This window comes from Pteropus alecto, unplaced genomic scaffold (assembly GCF_000325575.1).
Source record: "Pteropus alecto unplaced genomic scaffold, ASM32557v1 scaffold50, whole genome shotgun sequence".
Classification (NCBI taxonomy): domain Eukaryota; kingdom Metazoa; phylum Chordata; class Mammalia; order Chiroptera; family Pteropodidae; genus Pteropus; species Pteropus alecto.
The window spans coordinates 12,749,495-12,768,558 of NW_006431918.1; the positions used below are offsets into that span (position 1 = coordinate 12,749,495).

The window sequence follows — 19,064 nt, forward strand, 5'->3', positions numbered from 1 at the left end:
TTTAAAACTTTTTTTCCTTTTACGAATTTAGATAAACAGTGAAGGGGCAGGGAAAGGAGAAGCCTCTTTGAATAACGATAATTTAAAAAAAAGCCACAAACATAAAAAAATTTCCTCAGTTTTTGAACTTCTCTTAAGAATAGTTCAATGTGAGGTCTCGCACCCTAAACAGTTATATCTGGAATTAAAAAAAGAAATCGCAGATACACACAACAAAGACTAACAGTATTTCAGTATTTACTAAAAAATATTGTGTGTGTGTATATATATATGTATATATATACAGTTGTCCATTTTCTTCTGTGTATGCCTTATCTCCTTTCCCCTTTGTGATTTTGGATCTTCGAATCCTCCCCTTTTGCCCAAGTAGAGATACGATGGGATTGAAACAATGTCCTAGAACACAATCGTCCGTACAGGAGCAATACTTTGAAAAATAACATTTAAGAAATGGTTGAACATACTTGCAACACCTCCCGAAATTCAATTTGGTACAATGAGAAAGTAATCAAATCTTCACTCAAATGACGCACCTCCAAGACCCAGAGTATGCTGCTGGTGTGAGTCTCGCCATCCACACAGGGGCTCGTAATCCAGCACCATCCCCTCCTTCCGGCTCCCCCCTCCCCAGGCCCCTCATACTCCACCTCAGCCATACCCAGAGTCCGCCTCATAGTGGTTTTCTACGTTTCTGGCAAGACCTTGCAGCAGACACATACACACATATATACGTGTGCTGTGGGCACACACACACACACGTGCGCACACACACACAAACACGCACACTACACACTACACACACAAAATTTCCCACGCAACCCAGATGCACCAAGTGAGCTGAATGACTTTCAGCCAACCACAATGGTGAAAGACAGAAGCACCAAACAGTCTTTGAAATGGGTCGGTTATTACAATTTGACATTTTTTATAGTCTAATTTTCCTCTGTGTTAATATTTTTAAAAAGCACAAATGAAAAATGAAGAATTCTTTCCAGATCAATTTAAGGCTTCCTACCGAATGGAAACAGAAGAGGCCTTACACAGTATCACATGTGATAAATGTATACCTTTCACGGCCTTAAAATGACAGAACAAATCATTTTGCCAGTCACTGATTAAGTATTGTGCCTTTAAATTGATGTCATTCTTTTTGCTACTATGCTGAGTTTTATTATTACTGATTTTCTTTGATTATCTCTATGGAAATCTTTAATTTGCTTTTGAATTTCCTGTTCTTATCGAATTATTGGGGTGGCTCTTTGTTTTGTTCTGTTTTGCTTTTTACCAGGAAACAACGGTGATCCTTATTAGGTGAATGGTAAAATGGCACATAGTCAGCCTTCAAGTAGCTTTTCCAGCCATTTCGGTTCCGAATGGCCATCGGCTCCTCGAAGGCCCTGTTAAGTGGGGGGCAGGGACGGGAGAGGAGAGAGTAACCGCAAAGAGACGGGGGTTTCTAATGCTTTTGCTTTTGGTAAATTTGTTTTCTTCAATACAAATAATCAGATAGAAAGAATGATTGCTTTGTGTTTTATTTGTTGGTTGGTTTTTGTTTTGTTTCTAGATTTGTTTCATTTGATTGTTTAATTTTCCCTTTTCTGGCATAAAAATCACCAGAGAGTTTTGCATGAGAAAACGTGACAGTACTTAATGAAACTCAGCACCTAAGGGCATAAGGCAGTTGAAGGTTTTTTTGTTTGTTTGTCTGTGTTTGTTTTGTTTTGTTTTGTTTTGTTCTTTCAATCAGCACCAATCCCATAAATGATCTACACTTGGTGTAAGGTATAAAACATTTTTTTCTTTTGGAGTGGAGACAGCTCCTCCTTCTCCACCCTATGAACGATAGTGTGGGATTTTTCAATACTGTTTCTTATGTGTAGAAAACAAAAGAAAGGTTTTCTTTTTGTTTTTACTTACAAAACATAGAGAATATCTTTGTATACATACAGCGACTGGAAAGAAAGCTTATCTGAAGGGGTTGTGACTTATTATTTTCTTTTTTTGTAGCAGTGGTGGCGGTGGTGGTGGTGGTGATGGTGGTGGTGGCGATTGTGGTTCTGTGTATGGGGGGAAGGGAGGGTTATATTTCTTGAAAGCGGTGTTCGCCGCAAACCGAACTTAAGGTCCCCTTCTCAACTTGGGTCAAGATGCTCTTAGAGCGAAGACTCATACTGTAGCAACTCATAGAGCAGCGGTCCATCTCGATACCGAATGCCGACCGCGGTGGGGGTGACATACTGCAGAATGTTAATAGTCCTTCTTAACCTCCTGTCTACAAAATGAGCATCCCAAGCTGGGTATCTCTTTCTTGGCATGTCAATCTTAATGAGGGGCCCTTCTGGGTAAGGACGCCCCAACGGGGTGGGGGGCTCCATGGGTCTCACTTGGAAAACGGGCAAGCAAGTGTCAGCCGTGAGATCCTCCTGTTGTTCCGTTACGGCTCTGGTAGGCGTGACCTGGGTCCCCCGGTACCCAGGGGTCTGAGGTGCCATGGGCTCAACATCGGGGGGCAAAGGGATGCCCCAGAGCAGCTCGGCACAACAGGAGCTGGCAAAGATCTTAGCTCGTGGCCCCATGGGATGCAGCACACCATAATATAAGAGCATCAGTGCGATCCCAGCCACAAAGCTAATAAAGACACAACACAGTGCTGGCACCGCATAGGAGTCAGTGGTCTCCGGGTTTCTGTAAAAATACCAAAGGAACGTCAAGGCAGCATTCTCAGTCAAGACTATCGTATAATATGCAAACATTCGATATCGAGTCCGCCCTTCCTTGACGTTAAACCAGCAGAAAATGTACACGATCCCTACCACCATGTTGAAGAGGATCTCCTCCCACTTGGACATGCAGAAATCTGTTCCGCCATGGATGATCCAGAAGGCCATGGCGCACCAGTGAACCACCACGAAGATCCCGAAGTAGAGCTGGAAGATGGAAGCAAAGAGGGCAAAAGAGATAACTCTGGATGAGATGGTGAAGAGGCGCCAGAAGACGTGGATGAGGGCCCCTCTGTAGCTCATACTCTTCTTGTCGTCCCTGGAGTCCCGCAGCAGCTTGTGATAGGAGGCTAGCACCCAAGCCAGGGACATCAGGGAAGTCGCAGAGGAGACACCTGCCGGAAAGACACAAACCCACACAGTCAAAACGTTGGACATCAACTGCGGGGCACAGCGGGGCTGCCAGCTGAGGAGACGCCCACACACCACGATCTGAAGGAGGAGGGAGAAAGAAACACAAAATCAGGAACCGAACTCGGAGGTCACAGCTGCTCCCTAAGCTCACAGCTTTCGAAATCTACTTGTAGTTTTAACAGCCCAGCCCAGAACTTCTAGAGATCTACGGCTCAAGAGGAAAGCTGAGGCTGATGTGCTTGGCCAAGGGGGTTGAGGACTGGGGCCACTGTTGTGGCTCATGACATCTGCTGTGGATGGAGCCACACACGTTTTATTTTAAGGAACCGTGAGTTCGTGGGATCCTTGTTGCACACAGAAGTGTGGCCAGGGGTGGTGTCCTTGTCACCGACAGCCTGTGCTCTCAGGAAAGCTCACAGAAGGGGTCACCAGTTGTGAAGACCGACAGCTTACCCACCGCCCCAAGATCCATAACTATTCTCTTTTGCGAAGGCGTTGGAGTCACTTTTTTGCCTTTTCCTCAGCTTATTCAGGGTCTCAAGGAGCCCTTACCTGAGCTTCTTCCACTCAGGTTCTCCCTCATTCACTCCCTCAGGCCACCCCGATCAAGGACCCTGGGATACCCTGTCTGTTTTGCTGGCCACCTTTCTCATTCATTCCTATCTCTCTAGGTCTCCCCATAATCCTCGTCACTTTATCCAACCAACCACTGCTCGAAGTTCTCTGAGGCCTTGACTTGTGAGCCCCTGTCCTCCCCGGATTTTTTTTTGTCCTGACTCAGCAGCAGTAGAACTTGAGGTTGGAGGATGCCTTTCTCCCTCACTAGCCTGGCGAGGTTCCCAAGACCTCTGCACGTCATTCTTTGCATTCCTCCTCAATGGGCAAGTGAATGTGTCTCATCCCAAGTGATACTTGAACCTCTGTAATGCAGTCTTATTTATAATGCTGCCTATTTGATATTTGTAACTAAATCGAACTGAACACAATAAAGAGTTATTGGAGAATCTCCAAATCCACCTATGAGCAAGCAGTCATTCGTCTGGTATTGTCATTCGATCTCCTCTCAGGCAAGATCCCCATCACTCCTCGACTCGTCCACGTGTTCTCTTCCCTCGGTCTACCTAGCACCTCTTTTTTTTCCCCTTTCTCCTAAAATTTCAGAACTAAATGCAACTAGATTCAGCTGGGGTCTTGAATAGTGCCCCACGGACGACCCCTTCTGTACCACACCCCCTTCCCTCACACCAGAGCGTCGCTCCCCCACGGCATTCTTCCAGGCTGAAATCAAAGTCACCTAGTCCGTCTCTCTCTTAAGCTCAAAGGCTGGATCCAGGAGCCCTGTTTATCAAGAAACTAATTAAACTGCCCCAGAACTCCAGCCTTTGGCTTGTCTTTCGCCAGGCCCTTGCCTCTCCACTCCTCTCTAAACCTCAGCGAAGAATCTGCCATTTTACACCCTCCCTGCTCTTGATGTTCCTTGCCCATCTCATGTGGCCCCTCCCTTCCAACATGTCAAGGAGATGCTCAGGTTTGCGGCTTGTAGGACATTACAGTGCGATAGCGAAAGCCAGCATGTTAGCGTAAGCATAGGAAAACCCTGGGCGGTTGACCGTCACAATGAGTATGTGTTGCTTTTGTAACAACCTAGACTGGAAACAAACTGCAGAAAAACAATCCTAATTGCTCCATGGAAGCCATCCTTGGATATGCCCAAGGATTTTCCTCTCACTTTTCTGGAAAGTTCTGAACACAGCACTGCGTGTCCCACTTTGCCCTTTGTACACACAGGGCGTTCCCACCAGCATCCACTGAGGGCGTGTGTGATCTGCAACCGCGTCACAGTGGTGATGCTAACCGTTCAGAGCCTTCTGCGTCGTGTTGTCTATTGGGGTGGGGCAGGGAGGGGAATTGGTCCCATTAGGAGTCACATGACTTAGGCTGTGGGTTTCTGGAGGGCAGAGAATGTGCAGTCATCCTGATAGTCCGTGGCAGGCTTATTACTATCATTGAAGCACTCTTGGAAAGCTCCTTTTAAATGTCTCTGTGATGTCACTCTCCTGGTGACCTCATTTCTTGATGTTAATAGTCATACGCCTCAGGGGTATTACTGACCCTTAGTAATCAGAGGGGAGTGCTACAGAAGGTGAATGGGGAAAAGGCTTAATTTCTTTGTTCTTTCTAATAAAGAAAAATATATTACCTCTCCTGCCCTCCGAGAGGCAACAGTGCCGGGCTCAGGAAGTAAGAAAAAGCTGCCTAGCTTTGGCCAGAGCATGGTCTAAGTCACTCTGATTTTGAGGATGCTTTTGAACAGCCTTGGGGTGCAGAAGCAGGGCAGCCCCTCAGCCTTCACTATCTTGATTTCATTGTTCTCTGCATTGTGACATTAGCCCTGTCCACACCAAATGTGAATACATGAGAATTCAAACGTCCATTGATCACATGTGGCAAAGCCAGATACAATCCTTCTTCATTATTCTATCTCTTAGATGACGCCTCTTTCAGATCTGTCCCTGTGGTTGTTAGGGCTGGTGTTCTGTCCCTGTCTCACCCTTCACGAGGTGTTGCAGAGACCACTCCCCTCTGAGCCAACCCCTACGATGCCCTGGTTCTTAGGCAGTGCTTCTGGAATTTCCCTCTAGGATATGGCACGGATGTTCCCCAAATGTCATAAGACATCACTGCAAGATCACAAGGAGGGCTTGGGAGCCGGTCCCATGGAAGACTGAGATCTGAGTGCTTGGCCAGAGGGTCGGCTGGCCTGCTGAGGCCCCAGTCCCACTTCTCAGCCTCATCTGTTCCCAACTTGGTAAAGTTGTAGATCATCAAATGTTACATCCATGGGGAGCTTCACAGACCATCCACCTCAACCCATTCATTCAACAGAAAACGGAGGTACAGGGGTTTGGGTGCCTGGCCGGGGTTAGTTACCCTGAGAGGCACTAGCAGTTGGAACCGGGCCTGCAGCACAGAGCTCTGCCTGCCTTATCATGCTGGCCCCGGCTTTCCATTCTTTCTCTGTCTTGGGCCTTTGTCAGCTCGGCTCTCTGGAGGCCCACAAGGTGATACCCTTCCCCAAGGTCATTTGTAACGAAGGCTATCGGCCTTCTCTAATGGCGGGTACCTTTTCCAGTGACAAGCTGTTCATCTGTCAGGGCCTTGAAAGCCAGGCCATATCTTTGGTATTGTGAAAACGCTCCAAGTTCAAGGAAAAGGGGAAAGGGGAACTCTGACACTTGGCCCGTGTGTGGGGTGCTCAGGGCAAAGTCTTGCCCAAGACGAAAAAGGGTGCATTTGGCTGCGGCCTCCCTTCTCTGGAGGCTGAGCGTGCAAACAGAGACAGGAAGTAATACGAGTGGGGGCCGTACAGTGAGCCTGCCCCCCTCTCTCTGCCAGCAGCATTGACGAAGATGATCCTATGCAGGGGGACACCCGCAGGTGGCCAACACCCTTATCCTGGCCACTTTCTTATTCACTATAATATCTGTCCTATGCAAGGGTCTAGACACATTTTTGAGGTCCGAAGGTGGTGCTTCAGGAGAGCTGAGTCCATCCCAGAAACGAGACCAGAAAAACCAGGCCGACTTTAGGACCTCGTTTGGGAGTTTGGTTTATCACTGGGCATTCAGCAGAGGAGTGACCCTCACCTTCCGGCGTCTCAAGTATCAGTGACGGAGGGTGTTTAGATACGTTTGTTTTCAACCCACCCAGCGAACAGGCCTGGACCTTGACTGTGACACTGCCACATTTGTTATGTTTGGTCAATGGCCAGACGTCCCATAACTCGGCCACTTTTGCACCATTTCCCTGACCAAAGCCCATGACTTCACAAACCTACAAGACTGTAAGTGCAGCTCTTCCTTGGAGGGACATCACAGAGGGCATTTCAGGGAAGCCAGGCAATTCTGGGGACTCAACCGGGGCTGAAAGGGAAGGGCCCGAACAGATGCACACCCTGTCAGTGTACCTGGCTGTCCCAGAGAACACGGCATGACGCACTGAGCACGTACACGGATTATCTTATTTAGAAGAACCCTGTGATGTAGGTAGTTGTTATGAGTCGAAGTGTGCCCATCTCCAAAAAAAAAATTCTATTGCAGTCTTTTAACTCCCAGGCCCCCCAAATATGACTGCATTCGGAGACAGAGCCTTTAAAGAGGCGACCAAGTTAAAAACGAAGTCATTAGGGTGGGCCCTAAATCAATCTGACTGGTGTCCTTGTAAGAAAAGCAAGCTTGGCCACATAGTGAGACACAGAGAAAAGACCAGGTGAGGCCACAGCGAGATGGCCGTCTCTGCACCAAGGGGAGAGGCCTCGCGAGAAACCAACCCTGCCAGCACCTTGATCTTGGGCTTCTTGCCTCTGGAACTGTGAGAAAATAAACTTCCGGTGTTCCGGCTGCCCAGTCTATCGTATTTTGTTACAGCAGCCCTAGCAAACTAATAACAGTTCCTAAATGCCATTTTTTTGATGAAGAAACTTAAGATATTTTTTTAAAAATCATACATCTGTTGAGAAAGAAGTTAAATCAGCATTCAAACTCAGAGTCTGACTCCAGTGGCCTTGAAAGTAACCACTGGACTGATGGCCTTTTAAGGGGCTGGGCGAGGGGAGATTAAGGAAAGTCTAGGAACTCTGGGCGCAAAGCATTTGAATCTATTGCCAAGAGCTGACAGGAAGTATTGTAGCCATGGGTATCTGAGAGAGGCTGTGGATTATGGAGCTAAAAACCAAATTTAAATTCTATTCCACCTTTCTCAGGAGAGTAACAGTCAAGCCACAAAGAAAGAGGTGATGCCAATAGAATTAACTGAGATCGCTTTCCCTCTGTTAAGTGATTAATCTTCAAAGGCCTGCAGTGTATTCCATTACAGAGGGAGGAAGTGCAGGGTTTTCCCTCTCTGCAGTGGCTCACTTGGAAGATTTCTGTCTTGCCTGAGGTCAACACAAAAGCCAATGCACTATCCTGGCCAAGACCCAAGCCCGTGAGAACCGGCTGTGGAAGCAGCCTCCTGGCCCCCAGTGAAATTCTTGGATGGGCCTGGGAGCATCTACGATTTGTTCCCACCTATGGCTCGATCGCTTTCTGCATTCCAAAGATCGGACTGGAAATTGTTAAAGACTTCACGTTCGGCTGTGACAAGTTCCGGGCAGTGACCTTCACGGCTTGCTCACTTTTCCTGCTGCATACCAGGAGGTGGAGCTTGCAGCTGGCCTACCGAGCTGACCAGAGTCCAGCCTAGCCAGCTAGTAAGTACAAGTCTGGAGCCTCCTGGGGCCACTCCCCTGAGAAAGGCTTGGGAGAGGGGCCTTCAGGCTCTGATCACCGAACCTGGGGTGTAAGGTTTCCAGAAACGGAATGGCCACACCTATGGCCAACAGAACAGAGGATGAAAGGCTGCAGTCTACAGTTGGAAGGGTAGTCATCACGGAAAGCCCATTTGGTGGTGTCATTGTCATATCCAAGGGTCACTGTCAGTTGAATTGTTGCCAGTTGGAGAACAAAGCAAAAAAAATGTGAGTGCGGCTATATCATCATGTGAGCAGCATAGTGACAGGAGTGTCTGAGAAAGGGCAGAGGGTGGAGGCAGATGGAGTCGATAAATGAGGAGGAAAGGTCTGATACAGTAGGAGGGATCAGAGACAGCAGAAAAGCCCAGCCATCAGGGGGAGTTAGGGAGGCTGAGATCTGGCAAGTAGGAGGCAGGGCCATGGCTCAGAATGGACCACGGCAGAGTTGGACTGAGGGACCAGCGTATGGGAGCATCTCACCGGGAGGACGAAGCATGTGGGTGTGATGAGTGCTCTGTGCTGGCTATGAGGCTGCTTCTGAGTGAAAGCGGATGGGGTCAATTGCAGGACTCTGTCTTGTAGAGTGGGAAGGGCAAGACCAGGTCTGTCACCAGTCGCCTTTTTCCACGGTCTGCCACAAAGTTCTCAGTCCTGCGGCTAAATCGTACATCAGAAAAACACTAAAGAAGAGGGATTGGATGAGCGCTAAGCATGGGGCGGGGCAAGACAGGAAGAGTCAGCTGTGAAGGGAGTCGCAGCCCCTGCTCCCTGTAACCACTGTCAAGTTCCTTTCATCTTACAAAGAGTAGCTTCCTGGACACCCCCGTCCTCTCCCAGCGTGATCCCACCTCTCTTTGTTTCTTCTCCTCCAACCTTCTCAAGGGTGATCTTGCTCCCTTCACTCTCCCACCTCCTCTTAACTCCTGACCGCGCCCCCATCCCCAACAGGGAACCCTCATGGAGGTCGTCAACCAATTCCTAAGTGCGGCATTAAGAGGACTGGTTTCGTGCCCTCCTCCTGACTCTGTGTAACATTTGCTATTTGGATCTGCTCTGTCTTTCTTCATACTTGACCATTAGCCATCCCCCAATTACGGCATCCTTTCCGTGCTGAGCTACTACCCCCACTTTACAAATGAGGAAACTGAACGTGAAGTTAAGAGACTTGGATGTGGCCACGGCTTGTTGTGACACTGCATACTCGCCTAATTTGTAGGGCATCGTCCCCCACTGGGTTGGTTCCCTAGAGATCCCCAAAACCAAGAAATATGCTCAACTGGCTATTTGTCTGTCCACATGTCAAGGTCAACATCTCCCTCTTTCAACCCTCACCTCCTCCCTCCCTACCACTGAAACTGACATTTTGGGGGAACTCCACCTCTGCTTTTCAAATTCCCATTGTGTATTTTCCCCACATTGAGTTTCTTTTAGATAGGAAGTTCTTCCCTTTCCACCTGTCAAACTTCCCCTTATATTCCTACATTTTAAAAAAGCCCAGTCTCTTCTTGGAAATGCTCCCAGAAAAAAAGATAAGACAGCTGTATGCATGGCTCTCTAAGCATCACCGCCTGTCTCCTGTCCTCACCTCCACCCAGAGACACAGCAAGGGGGTGACGGTACAAAGGTACTTCTTTACCTGAGCAACCAGAGGGAAGGGAATGAGCCTCACGGATGCAGTCTATGATCCAGGCTCAAAGTTAAGTAACTTGGCCAAGGTTATACGGAGAGTGAGCAAGAACGCTAACACTGAAACCTGGGATTCTCTTACTCCTCAGACAGGGTCAGTATGCTGGAGCGAGCTCATCTTGGCTTCTGAGACCCAATTAAATTTGCAAGAATTCTCAGGGCTGGCTGATACAGTGTTGGAGCCTTAAGGTAGTCCTGGTGGGAGCATTTATACCACAGAAATTGGCAAATGCTGCAAATCAGAGTCCCCCTCAACCCTGCTGAGAGCTGGTTGCTAAACATTTACCAGCACGCCACTGGTCAGGATCAAATACCCTTTCTGAAAAGCTTGATGGGCATCATTGCAAATTAGAAGAGCCCTATATGTCTCTCCTCCATATTCCAGCACCAACCTTCTGGGCAAACCAATGCACTACCTGAATAATTATATTTTGTAAGTCTGAGATGACAACAACAAAGAAATCATTCGCCTTTTTAAACTTTCACCGAAAACATATTCACAGTGAATAACTTAAGGTCTAACGATTTTCTTTGAATGCAGTCGTTCACAAGCACTGACATATTCATTTTGTCTCATTTCTGTATTTGAAGAGGGTGTGATCCCCACATGAGGTTACCACATGGGGTAACCTTAAGATGCCTCTGATATTCCCAGACTGATCATTAGGAAGAGGAGATGTAACCCTCACGACTGACATGTGTTTGTGGCTGAGGCAATCTGGAAAAATCCAAAGCCAATCCAAGCGGCCGAGTGTAAGGAAAGGAGGAGTGGAATGGCTCAGGAAAGCTGACATCTGAGAAATTACACCGTGACCCAGCTGGGGGTGGAAAAAAGAAAAGCTCTTTAACAGAAAGGAGATGGTCTGAGGGAGATAGAATTCAAATCTGGCCACAACAATGGCCATCTCTGTTGTTCCATTGTCTTATCATAATTTTTATGAGATATTTCTTTATTGGCTCTGAATCCAGGTTTAGCATGTCATCTGATAATCTCTAGTAAGTTTTCAATAACGATCCTACCACCGCCCACCCCTCTCCGCCCCGGCTCTATTGAACAGCTACCTTAGCCCAGACTCTTGACACACATTGACTCGATTACTCTTCCCTTCAAAAGTACTCGAGGTAGCAGGCAGATGTTCAAGATGAAAAGATTAAGGCTTACAGACTACGTAACTTTTCCATATCAAGGAGTTTAGAAATCAGAGAACCAGGATTCGAACACAGGTCTGCCTAACTCCAAAGCTCAGATTCTTTTTTAAGTCCCTGGGAAAGGTACATCTCCCCATCCATAGCCACAAATTAATGAATTAGCATTCAGATTTACACGTCAATTTCTTATTGATTTGGTTATCATGTGTCAGCTTTCTGATCAGCTCTGTGAGCACTGACGAAGTCAAAGAAGTCAAATTTGTGGGCCTGCAAAGCTGAGGAACCACCCCTGGAAAGCCCTGTCTGAGTGTCCCAGTAAATGTGGAGGTGGTGACACCTCTATTCCATCTTTTGCCTGAATTGTTGCTCAGGGTTAAGGCCACCGTCCTTGTAAGTGCCTTCAGGGCCCCACATGCTATTGCTTTGGAGTTACCAATGTAACCTGTCAGGTCTCTGCTTATGCCCTTCTCCATGGGCTCAAATCTAAGCTCCTTTCATGGCATCGAGTTTTTATTCCAGGCCCTCCACGAGACAGCCCCTCACGCTCTCTGAGGTCACTTCCTGCCAGCTCCGCACACTCCCTCCGCCCCAGATGTGCGCCAGGTACTCTCTCACCTCAGGGCACTCGCGCTTGCTCTTCTCTCTGCCTCAAACGCCCTCCCCTCAGATAGCTCAATATCACTTTACTGAGACCTTCACTCAAATGTCAGCCTCTCAGCCAGGCCATCCCTGACCCCACACTTCAGACAACCCCCAATGTCCCCTCCCACCTTAGCATTTCCCGCCACTTTGATGTACTTGATCTCTTTCTTGTTCCTTTTTTTCCCTTAAGTTCGCAGGTCCCCGATGCATGTGACCTCCCCAAGGGCAGGCAATGATTCTGTCCAGTCCTGAAACTACATGCAAGACTGTGTGGGTACTTTCCTCAGGAAGAGTCTACAGCTATCCTTGGATTCTCAAGTGGCCCCACAGGGAAAGGAACCCATGAGCCCACCAGCTAGCACAACCTCACACCATCATTCCTGACCATGGGGAAGAGGAATTCTCTGGAAGTCTCCATTCTCCTTTAGAAAGCAAACCTTGAGGATAGAGACAAGAGATGAAGAGGGATTAACACTTATCGAATGTTTCCAATGTATTAGGCACTGTTCCAGATATTTTGCAAATGTTATTTCATTTAATCCTGACAAGAATCCATTGGAATGTTTATTGGTGCCCCATTTCGTAGAAGAGGAAACGGAGGCTCCCAGGAGGTAAAGGGATTTGCCTAAGATTACTGCATTAAGCATGTTCTTTATTCTGATGTTTTGACACCTGGGGCCTTGCTGACTCTGGAGGGACTGCCCCTCCCAGAGTTAGCAAATACCTGGAAATAGCAAGCCACTGGTGCCTTTTATATGCAAACCAATAAATATAGAGCCCACACCCCAACCACCTCCTTTATTGGGCTCTGACACTCCCAGTCCACTTGCCTCCTGCTCTAATCACCCCAGGACCAGGTATCAGACAACTAGGATGGTCCCTGTGCCCCAGAGCCTCCAGAAATTATTCACACTAGCCAATCCTAAACCTCTGTCTCACCCCTTCCTTCCTGTGGAAACCACAGAAAAGGCTCTTGCCCTCATTTCCCTTCACTCTCTCTGTGTCCTGGCTGACTCTGGTGCTTCCCTATGTGGACCACAGGAGAGCACCAGCCCTCCCCTTCAGGACCTTCAAGGTCAAACATTGGTATTTAAAGGACCCAGCAGGAGGAAAGCTAAATTCAGCCCCCTGCTTCACTTATCTCTTTTTTGTAAAACGCTGTCAGAGCTATCGAAATACCAACTCCATAGCCAGCTGGATAAGGGCAAACTTTAGAGATTCTAGAACAAATGTCAGCCACTCAGCTGGTATGGCACAAGCTTCTTGGATGCCTGGGTCCCAGATGGCCTGGAACACACCACGAAGAAGGCTGAGAAAGTTCCAGTAAATCCATTCTCATGGAGGAGCAAATGGTTGACCAGGCTGAATGCCCTGCTGCTCCCTAGTGACTGCACTTTAACAGAGGCCACGAGATGGCCTGGAAGAAACACGGGCTCCGGTACAAACAGACCTGGCCTTAGTTTATTGTTTGCGAACCATGGAGAAAACGTTAATTTGGAGGATTCAATGAGCAAAACATAGGCATATCTTTGAAACATATGCATACTATACTATCTATATGTAAACATATATACATATATATTGGAAGAGAATATATATATAGTGTATATATACATATCGAATATAGATACAGTCATGTGCCACTTAACCACGGGGTTCCATTCTGAGAAAGATATATACATAGCATCTACATAATATGTACGTGTATATACATATACATACGTACACACTCTCTCTCTCTATATATATATATACACACACACACACACACACACATACACATATATACACACACACACAATTATATTTGAGATAGTATTACTTAGCATGTTATTTCCACTAAATGTTGGCCCCATGAGCAGGTAAGGTTGGCACATACTTGTGTGTGGGCCAAAGTGGAAGGGGTCCTTGCCCCCTCGGCCCAAATTTTCATCACTGAGTGGCCTGGATGAGAAAACTTCACCCAACCAGAGCCTTGCTGAGGATGGCAGCAATGTATGCCTTCGATGGCTGAGAGTGAAAATCTAGCCACCATCTTGCTGCCCAGAATGGACGCTTACTCCTCACAAAACCTCTCAGGGGCGGGAATTATTAGCTGCGGTTTACAAATGAGAACGCTGAGGCTCAAAGAGGTTAAGGGCTTTGTCTGAGTGGAGTGGATGCAGCAACTGAGTGCCGAGCTGGGTGTGAGGCCAGGCCCCTGGGGTCCAGCCCGGAGCTTTCCACAAAGCCAGGCGGCGGCCCCTTTTCTTCTAGGAGAGTACCGAGGTGACAAGCAGGAAAGGACTCAAAGTGCTTGGTTATTACTGGTGAAGGGTGAGGGGTGCAGGAAATAGTGGAGCCCCCAGCAACGGCAGGAAGTGGCAATGGGTCCCATGCTATCACAGGTGGGCAGGTTTCACAGCTAATAGGCCCCTAAACTCCAGGTCCAGCAGCCTGGGGCACATGGGGTCTGAATGTGAGAAAAGGAACTAACACGGGTCTGCTCTGGTCAGGTTGGCTGCAGAGTGAGGCCCGCACTCCCGGAACTCCTCTCGATGTCCTCGCCCGTCTAACACTTCCAGCTGGTCCCTGGGGGTAAGCTTTACAGATAAAAAGTTAAGGTTCAGAAAGGGCGACTCACCCCTAATCACAGGGGAAGGGGAACAGCTCATAGGGATTCACCCCCAGGTGCTCGTCTTGGGGTCTCTTCCATTCCGCCCTCTCCCCGGTACTGAGAGATATGTGACATGGAGAGACATCATTTGTGAAACACATAGACTTTCTTCCCTTGGAAATCTGGAGGAAGAGAAAAGATCTGTTGGAGATCAATTGATTGCACTTTCCTGGAGCTACACGCTCCCTGAGGCTTTGAGTTCGTAATCATCTCTGATGTGAATGTCTAGCCTAATAATTAAAGATTGCTACTGTCCAAATTTTGCTGAGATTTCCCCACTTTCCTTTTAGAGTCATAGCCTGCCAGGGCTGACAGGGGCTTCAGGAGCCCTCCTGGTCCTCATGCACATTACCCAGGCCCAGAGAAGATTCGATCTGAGAGATGTGCTCAGCACCCTCACCACTTCTCCCAGTGCAGACTCACGACCTAGCGACCTACTGCTACATCACTGGCCGCTTCCCTAGGCGGGAAAGCCGGGGGCGGGGCTGACAGGAGAGCAGTTCTAAGGGGCGGGATGTCTTCGCGGAGCAATGAACATGCTCTAAGATTGATCGTGGCGACAGCACGACTCTGCGAATATACTACAAGCCATCGAATCGTACACTTCACATGGGAGAATTGTATGACGTGTAAATTGTTTCTTGATAAAGCCGTTGAAATGTTTTTAAAAAAATAAAAAAGGAGGAGAGTGCGTCTGCCGGCAAGACCCGCAGGCAGGGCTGAGCTGCAGGAGGGGCCCAGAGCCCCCAGGCCCTCAGCCTCCTTGCTGCTCCTCAAACGCTGGAGACGCTCTCAGCTCAGGGCTTCGACCTTGACTTGCCTCTTCCTGGCACACTCCCCTCCAGTGCTCTGCTGGGCTGGCTCCCTCCCATCTTTGAATCTTTACTCAAAGGTCCCCTTTCCTGGAGAACCTTCCTTGGCCACCCGTTGAAAGCCGCACGCGGCTCTGCTCCCCTCCCCACCCACCTTTCCAGCGTCAGCGCTGATTATTTTCTGAGACAGGTATTCTCCGCTTTCCAAAAGTTGGCATTATGCCACTTGGCTTTTATGAAAGATTTGCATTTATACCTGTGTTCACTAACCAAAGGAATCAGAAGATTTTCACTTTTACAAAAAAAAAAAAAAAAATGAAAAGCAAAAGCAATGTTCAGCATTTATTTTGCACAAGGTGTTACAGAGGCAGCACACACACGCCAAGCAACCAGAATGGCCCCGCCAAGCTCCCGCTCCCGGACCCACAGCATCTCAGCCTCAAGCCTCAGAGCTCTGAACTGTGTCTGAGCATCTGTGTTGATCTCGATTTATTTTGTGCACCTATTAGCAAGATGTAACTCAAGGTATCAGAAAAGGCTAAGAGAGCCCCCGGCTTCACTTATTTCTTCTTTCTAAGATGCCTTATCGGAAAAGCCTAAGGGTATTATACTTAGTGTAAAACTGGATGTAATTAAGTGTTTTGATTATAGTGAATAAAATAAAAACACTGCGTGTGTTGAACTTGCCTGCATTCTCCATTCATACTATTTACATCCAGAGAGAAAGAAAGTTGAAAGCTGCCGAAATTACTATTGGTTCTGTGAGTAGCCAAGTGGACTCTTTTATTCGGCAACCGGTAACGACACAATGGAAAGTGTTGCTTGAGTGGGTTGCTGGGTTCTGTTATCTGGGAACACTCAAAAAATTTTTTCCATATAAATTAATAGTAATTGCTTCTTTGCTTTACTTACTCTATTTGAGCTTACAAAAGTTCTCATAGGAACGCTCTACTTGCGGATAGAGGGAGAAACCTGTATATAAAATGACATATTTGTTATGTTCATTGTCTGTCTCTCCCTATAAGAAATTTAAGCTCCAAGAGGGCAGGATTTTCTATCTGTTTTTGTTTATTGCTATATCCATCCCCAGCTCCTAGAACCATGCTGGGCAGATAGTAGGTGCTTAATAATTAGTTACTGAATTAATGAACCAATTACAGTTACTGCTCAGGCTCTAAACCTGCAGCCCTCAGAGCCTCCCCCATGCACTTGTACTGGTCAGCCTGTGCGGGCTCAGGAAGCCTGCCTCGATGCCCGTCTCTGATCCAGCATTTCATGCACAAACATTTCCAGGTGAACAATAGCTATTTCATCCGTGTTAACTGTAATGAAATGGACTTAGCTCACCTGTCTCATTCTTTTCTCCTGCTTTAAGAACTCTCACTCATAGGTACGTACTACATTTTCTTTTGCACTTAAAAATTTGTTAAGAGAGTAGATTTCACGTTAAGTGTTCTAACCACAACTTAAAAAATAAAAAGAAGGACTCTCCTCTTCTTCTCTTACCAGTTGTTGGGGGCAAGCCTCAGCTGAAAGGCCTCGGAATTATATGTAGATTCAAGCTCGACAGAGGCAGTGAAAGGCTTTACGTCTCTGTTTAAAATCTTTGCAAATTTTGCTTCAAAGTGTAAGGTACGAATGCTGTGTTTAAGAAGACGCCTCTGGTAGCTGAAGCAGGACTATGAGCTGGAGTTGGCTGGTCAGGGCGCCTTGTGTGTAGATGCCAAGCAGGTGTCTGACGGGAGAGAAGGAGGGCTGTCTCCTCAAAAGGAGAGGAAACACAGAGCTTGAGAGAGGCCAGCCCGGGGGAAATGAGAGAGGCCAAGTTTCCTCTGTGTTCTGGCCAGAGAAGGCAGGCTTGTCTTTCTGCATCTCTCGTCATTTCAGTTATGGGTGAAGATGCAAGACAGCCAGGACGACGAGGCCAATAGGGAATTACACATCTTTTCCTTCATTAACCTGCTCCTGGCTATGATATAGAAGTGTGATGAGCAGCCCGGAAGCTGAGACCAAAGGCTGGAACCCCACAGGATGTCTCTGAGATGAGCGACTGCAGCTCGGCACAGGGTGAGTCAGGGAGAAGGGCTCTGCTCCCCTCGGGTGTGGTCGGGCAGTGGCTGAGACCGGTGAGGGGCTGGGGCAGGCGCAGAAGCTTCCTATAACTCTGGAGGAGGCGATTCATTAGCTGATGTTCGACGCAGTGGATTGGTTATTTTAATAACAGATTTTACTTCTTGGAATTGAGCAAATTGAGTGGGAAAATTCATTGCTTTGGTGTAGAGCACAGATCCGTTCATTACCTTTGGGCCACACAGCCAGATCATCATCACTTTCTGGGTGGAAGCTTCACTCCATTGTAACCCAAATCCTAAATAATCAAGTAATCAACTTTTGTGTCCTCGACTTAGAGGGTGACAGCTAATGTCCACACGAGCAGCACTGGAAAGGGACCAGAAAGCACTTTTCGCATAAGAAGAAAGTGAGCTCCCCGGAGGAGAGACATGGAAATATCCCACTGCTGGGAGAGCCAGGCGGGGAGCTCGGTTTAACTGAGCCGACAGCCAAGAAGCAGCCCCCTGGGCCTTCCTTCACCCGAGAACCGGAACCAGAAGGTCGAGCCCTTCACTGCAAAGGGAAACCTGATCGGGGAGACTGAAGTGGGAGCTGATGCTCCCCACGGGGGTGCGTTTCATCCTTACTAGGGAAAAGAAGAAGGGCTTTTGGGGCTGGCAGCCAAAGAGACAGTCACAGTTCAACTTAACGAGAGCAGAGAAACACGAATGAACACTTGCCTTGCTGAAGCGCTCGACGCTGTCTGTCAGGGCTCTTGCTAGAAAAAAAAGAAAATGTAAAGCTAAAGTAGAAGTCACTAGAAGGGCTTTCGATGTAAAAGCTAACAATTGAAGTTAAGAAAGAAAACTGTCAGAGAGGTTAATGAGAGACAGAAAGAGCCCTAACTGAATCTTAGCATTCAACGCTTGTTTAAAAGAAAAGCAATGTTTAAAGACAGGGTTTAATATTTTCTCGTACTTCCTTTTTTTTCTTTTTGGTGCTTGTTTTTACATAAATTTGGTGCAGATATCCATGGCTATTGATGGTCAGGTGTGTGTGTGTGTGTGTTGCGGGGGTGGAGGTGGGCAGGACGACATGGGCAAGGCTTGGTGTTTGAACCACGTCCTGTAGATGCAGTGCTGCTGTCTCAGCCACAGGTCCAACGCGGCAGCAGGAGGGGCCTTTTCTGAGAGCCTTTCCTGCTGCGTAGCCCTGGGCAACTGACTTGCCTCTCAGGCTTCAGTTTCCCATGCATTAAACAAGGAGGCTGGGCTGGATGGCCTCCATTCGCCTCTGCAGTTCTAAGGATTCTGTCACTTGAATCACTTTGGAAACTGAAGTCATGGGGTTACTTTCTTGACACCAAGCCAAGGTGTCTTTCTGGTTGCATCTGCCCGACCCCCACCCACAGGGGTTCCAAACACCTGTAAAGTGTCACCCGGTGGAGTGCCAGTTATGGCAACAAGTCAGATCTGCTCTTGAGTCTCTCTGAGAGGACCCCTTACCCTAGGGGGAAGCATATCCCCAACGTGTGTCCCTGAGCAGGGCTGGCCCTGTTCTGGGATCAGAGGTGGCCCTACCTTGAAGTTCCAGCTCCAGCCCAAGCTTGGGTGGTGGGCTTGAGCTTCCAGTCCCACCCA

General features: G+C 47.8%; 1 protein-coding gene across 1 annotated transcript in view; it reads right to left on the reverse strand.

Annotated features, from left to right (window-relative positions):
* Positions 1-359: 359 nt before the first annotated feature.
* XKR6 (XK related 6) overlaps positions 360-19,064 on the reverse strand; it is a gene marked incomplete at its 5' end in the record, with an annotated part of 249,686 nt that continues 230,981 nt past the window's right edge. The window contains 1 exon segment of the mRNA XM_025042370.1: positions 360-3,115. Coding sequence (XP_024898138.1) covers positions 2,154-3,115 — 962 coding nt within the window.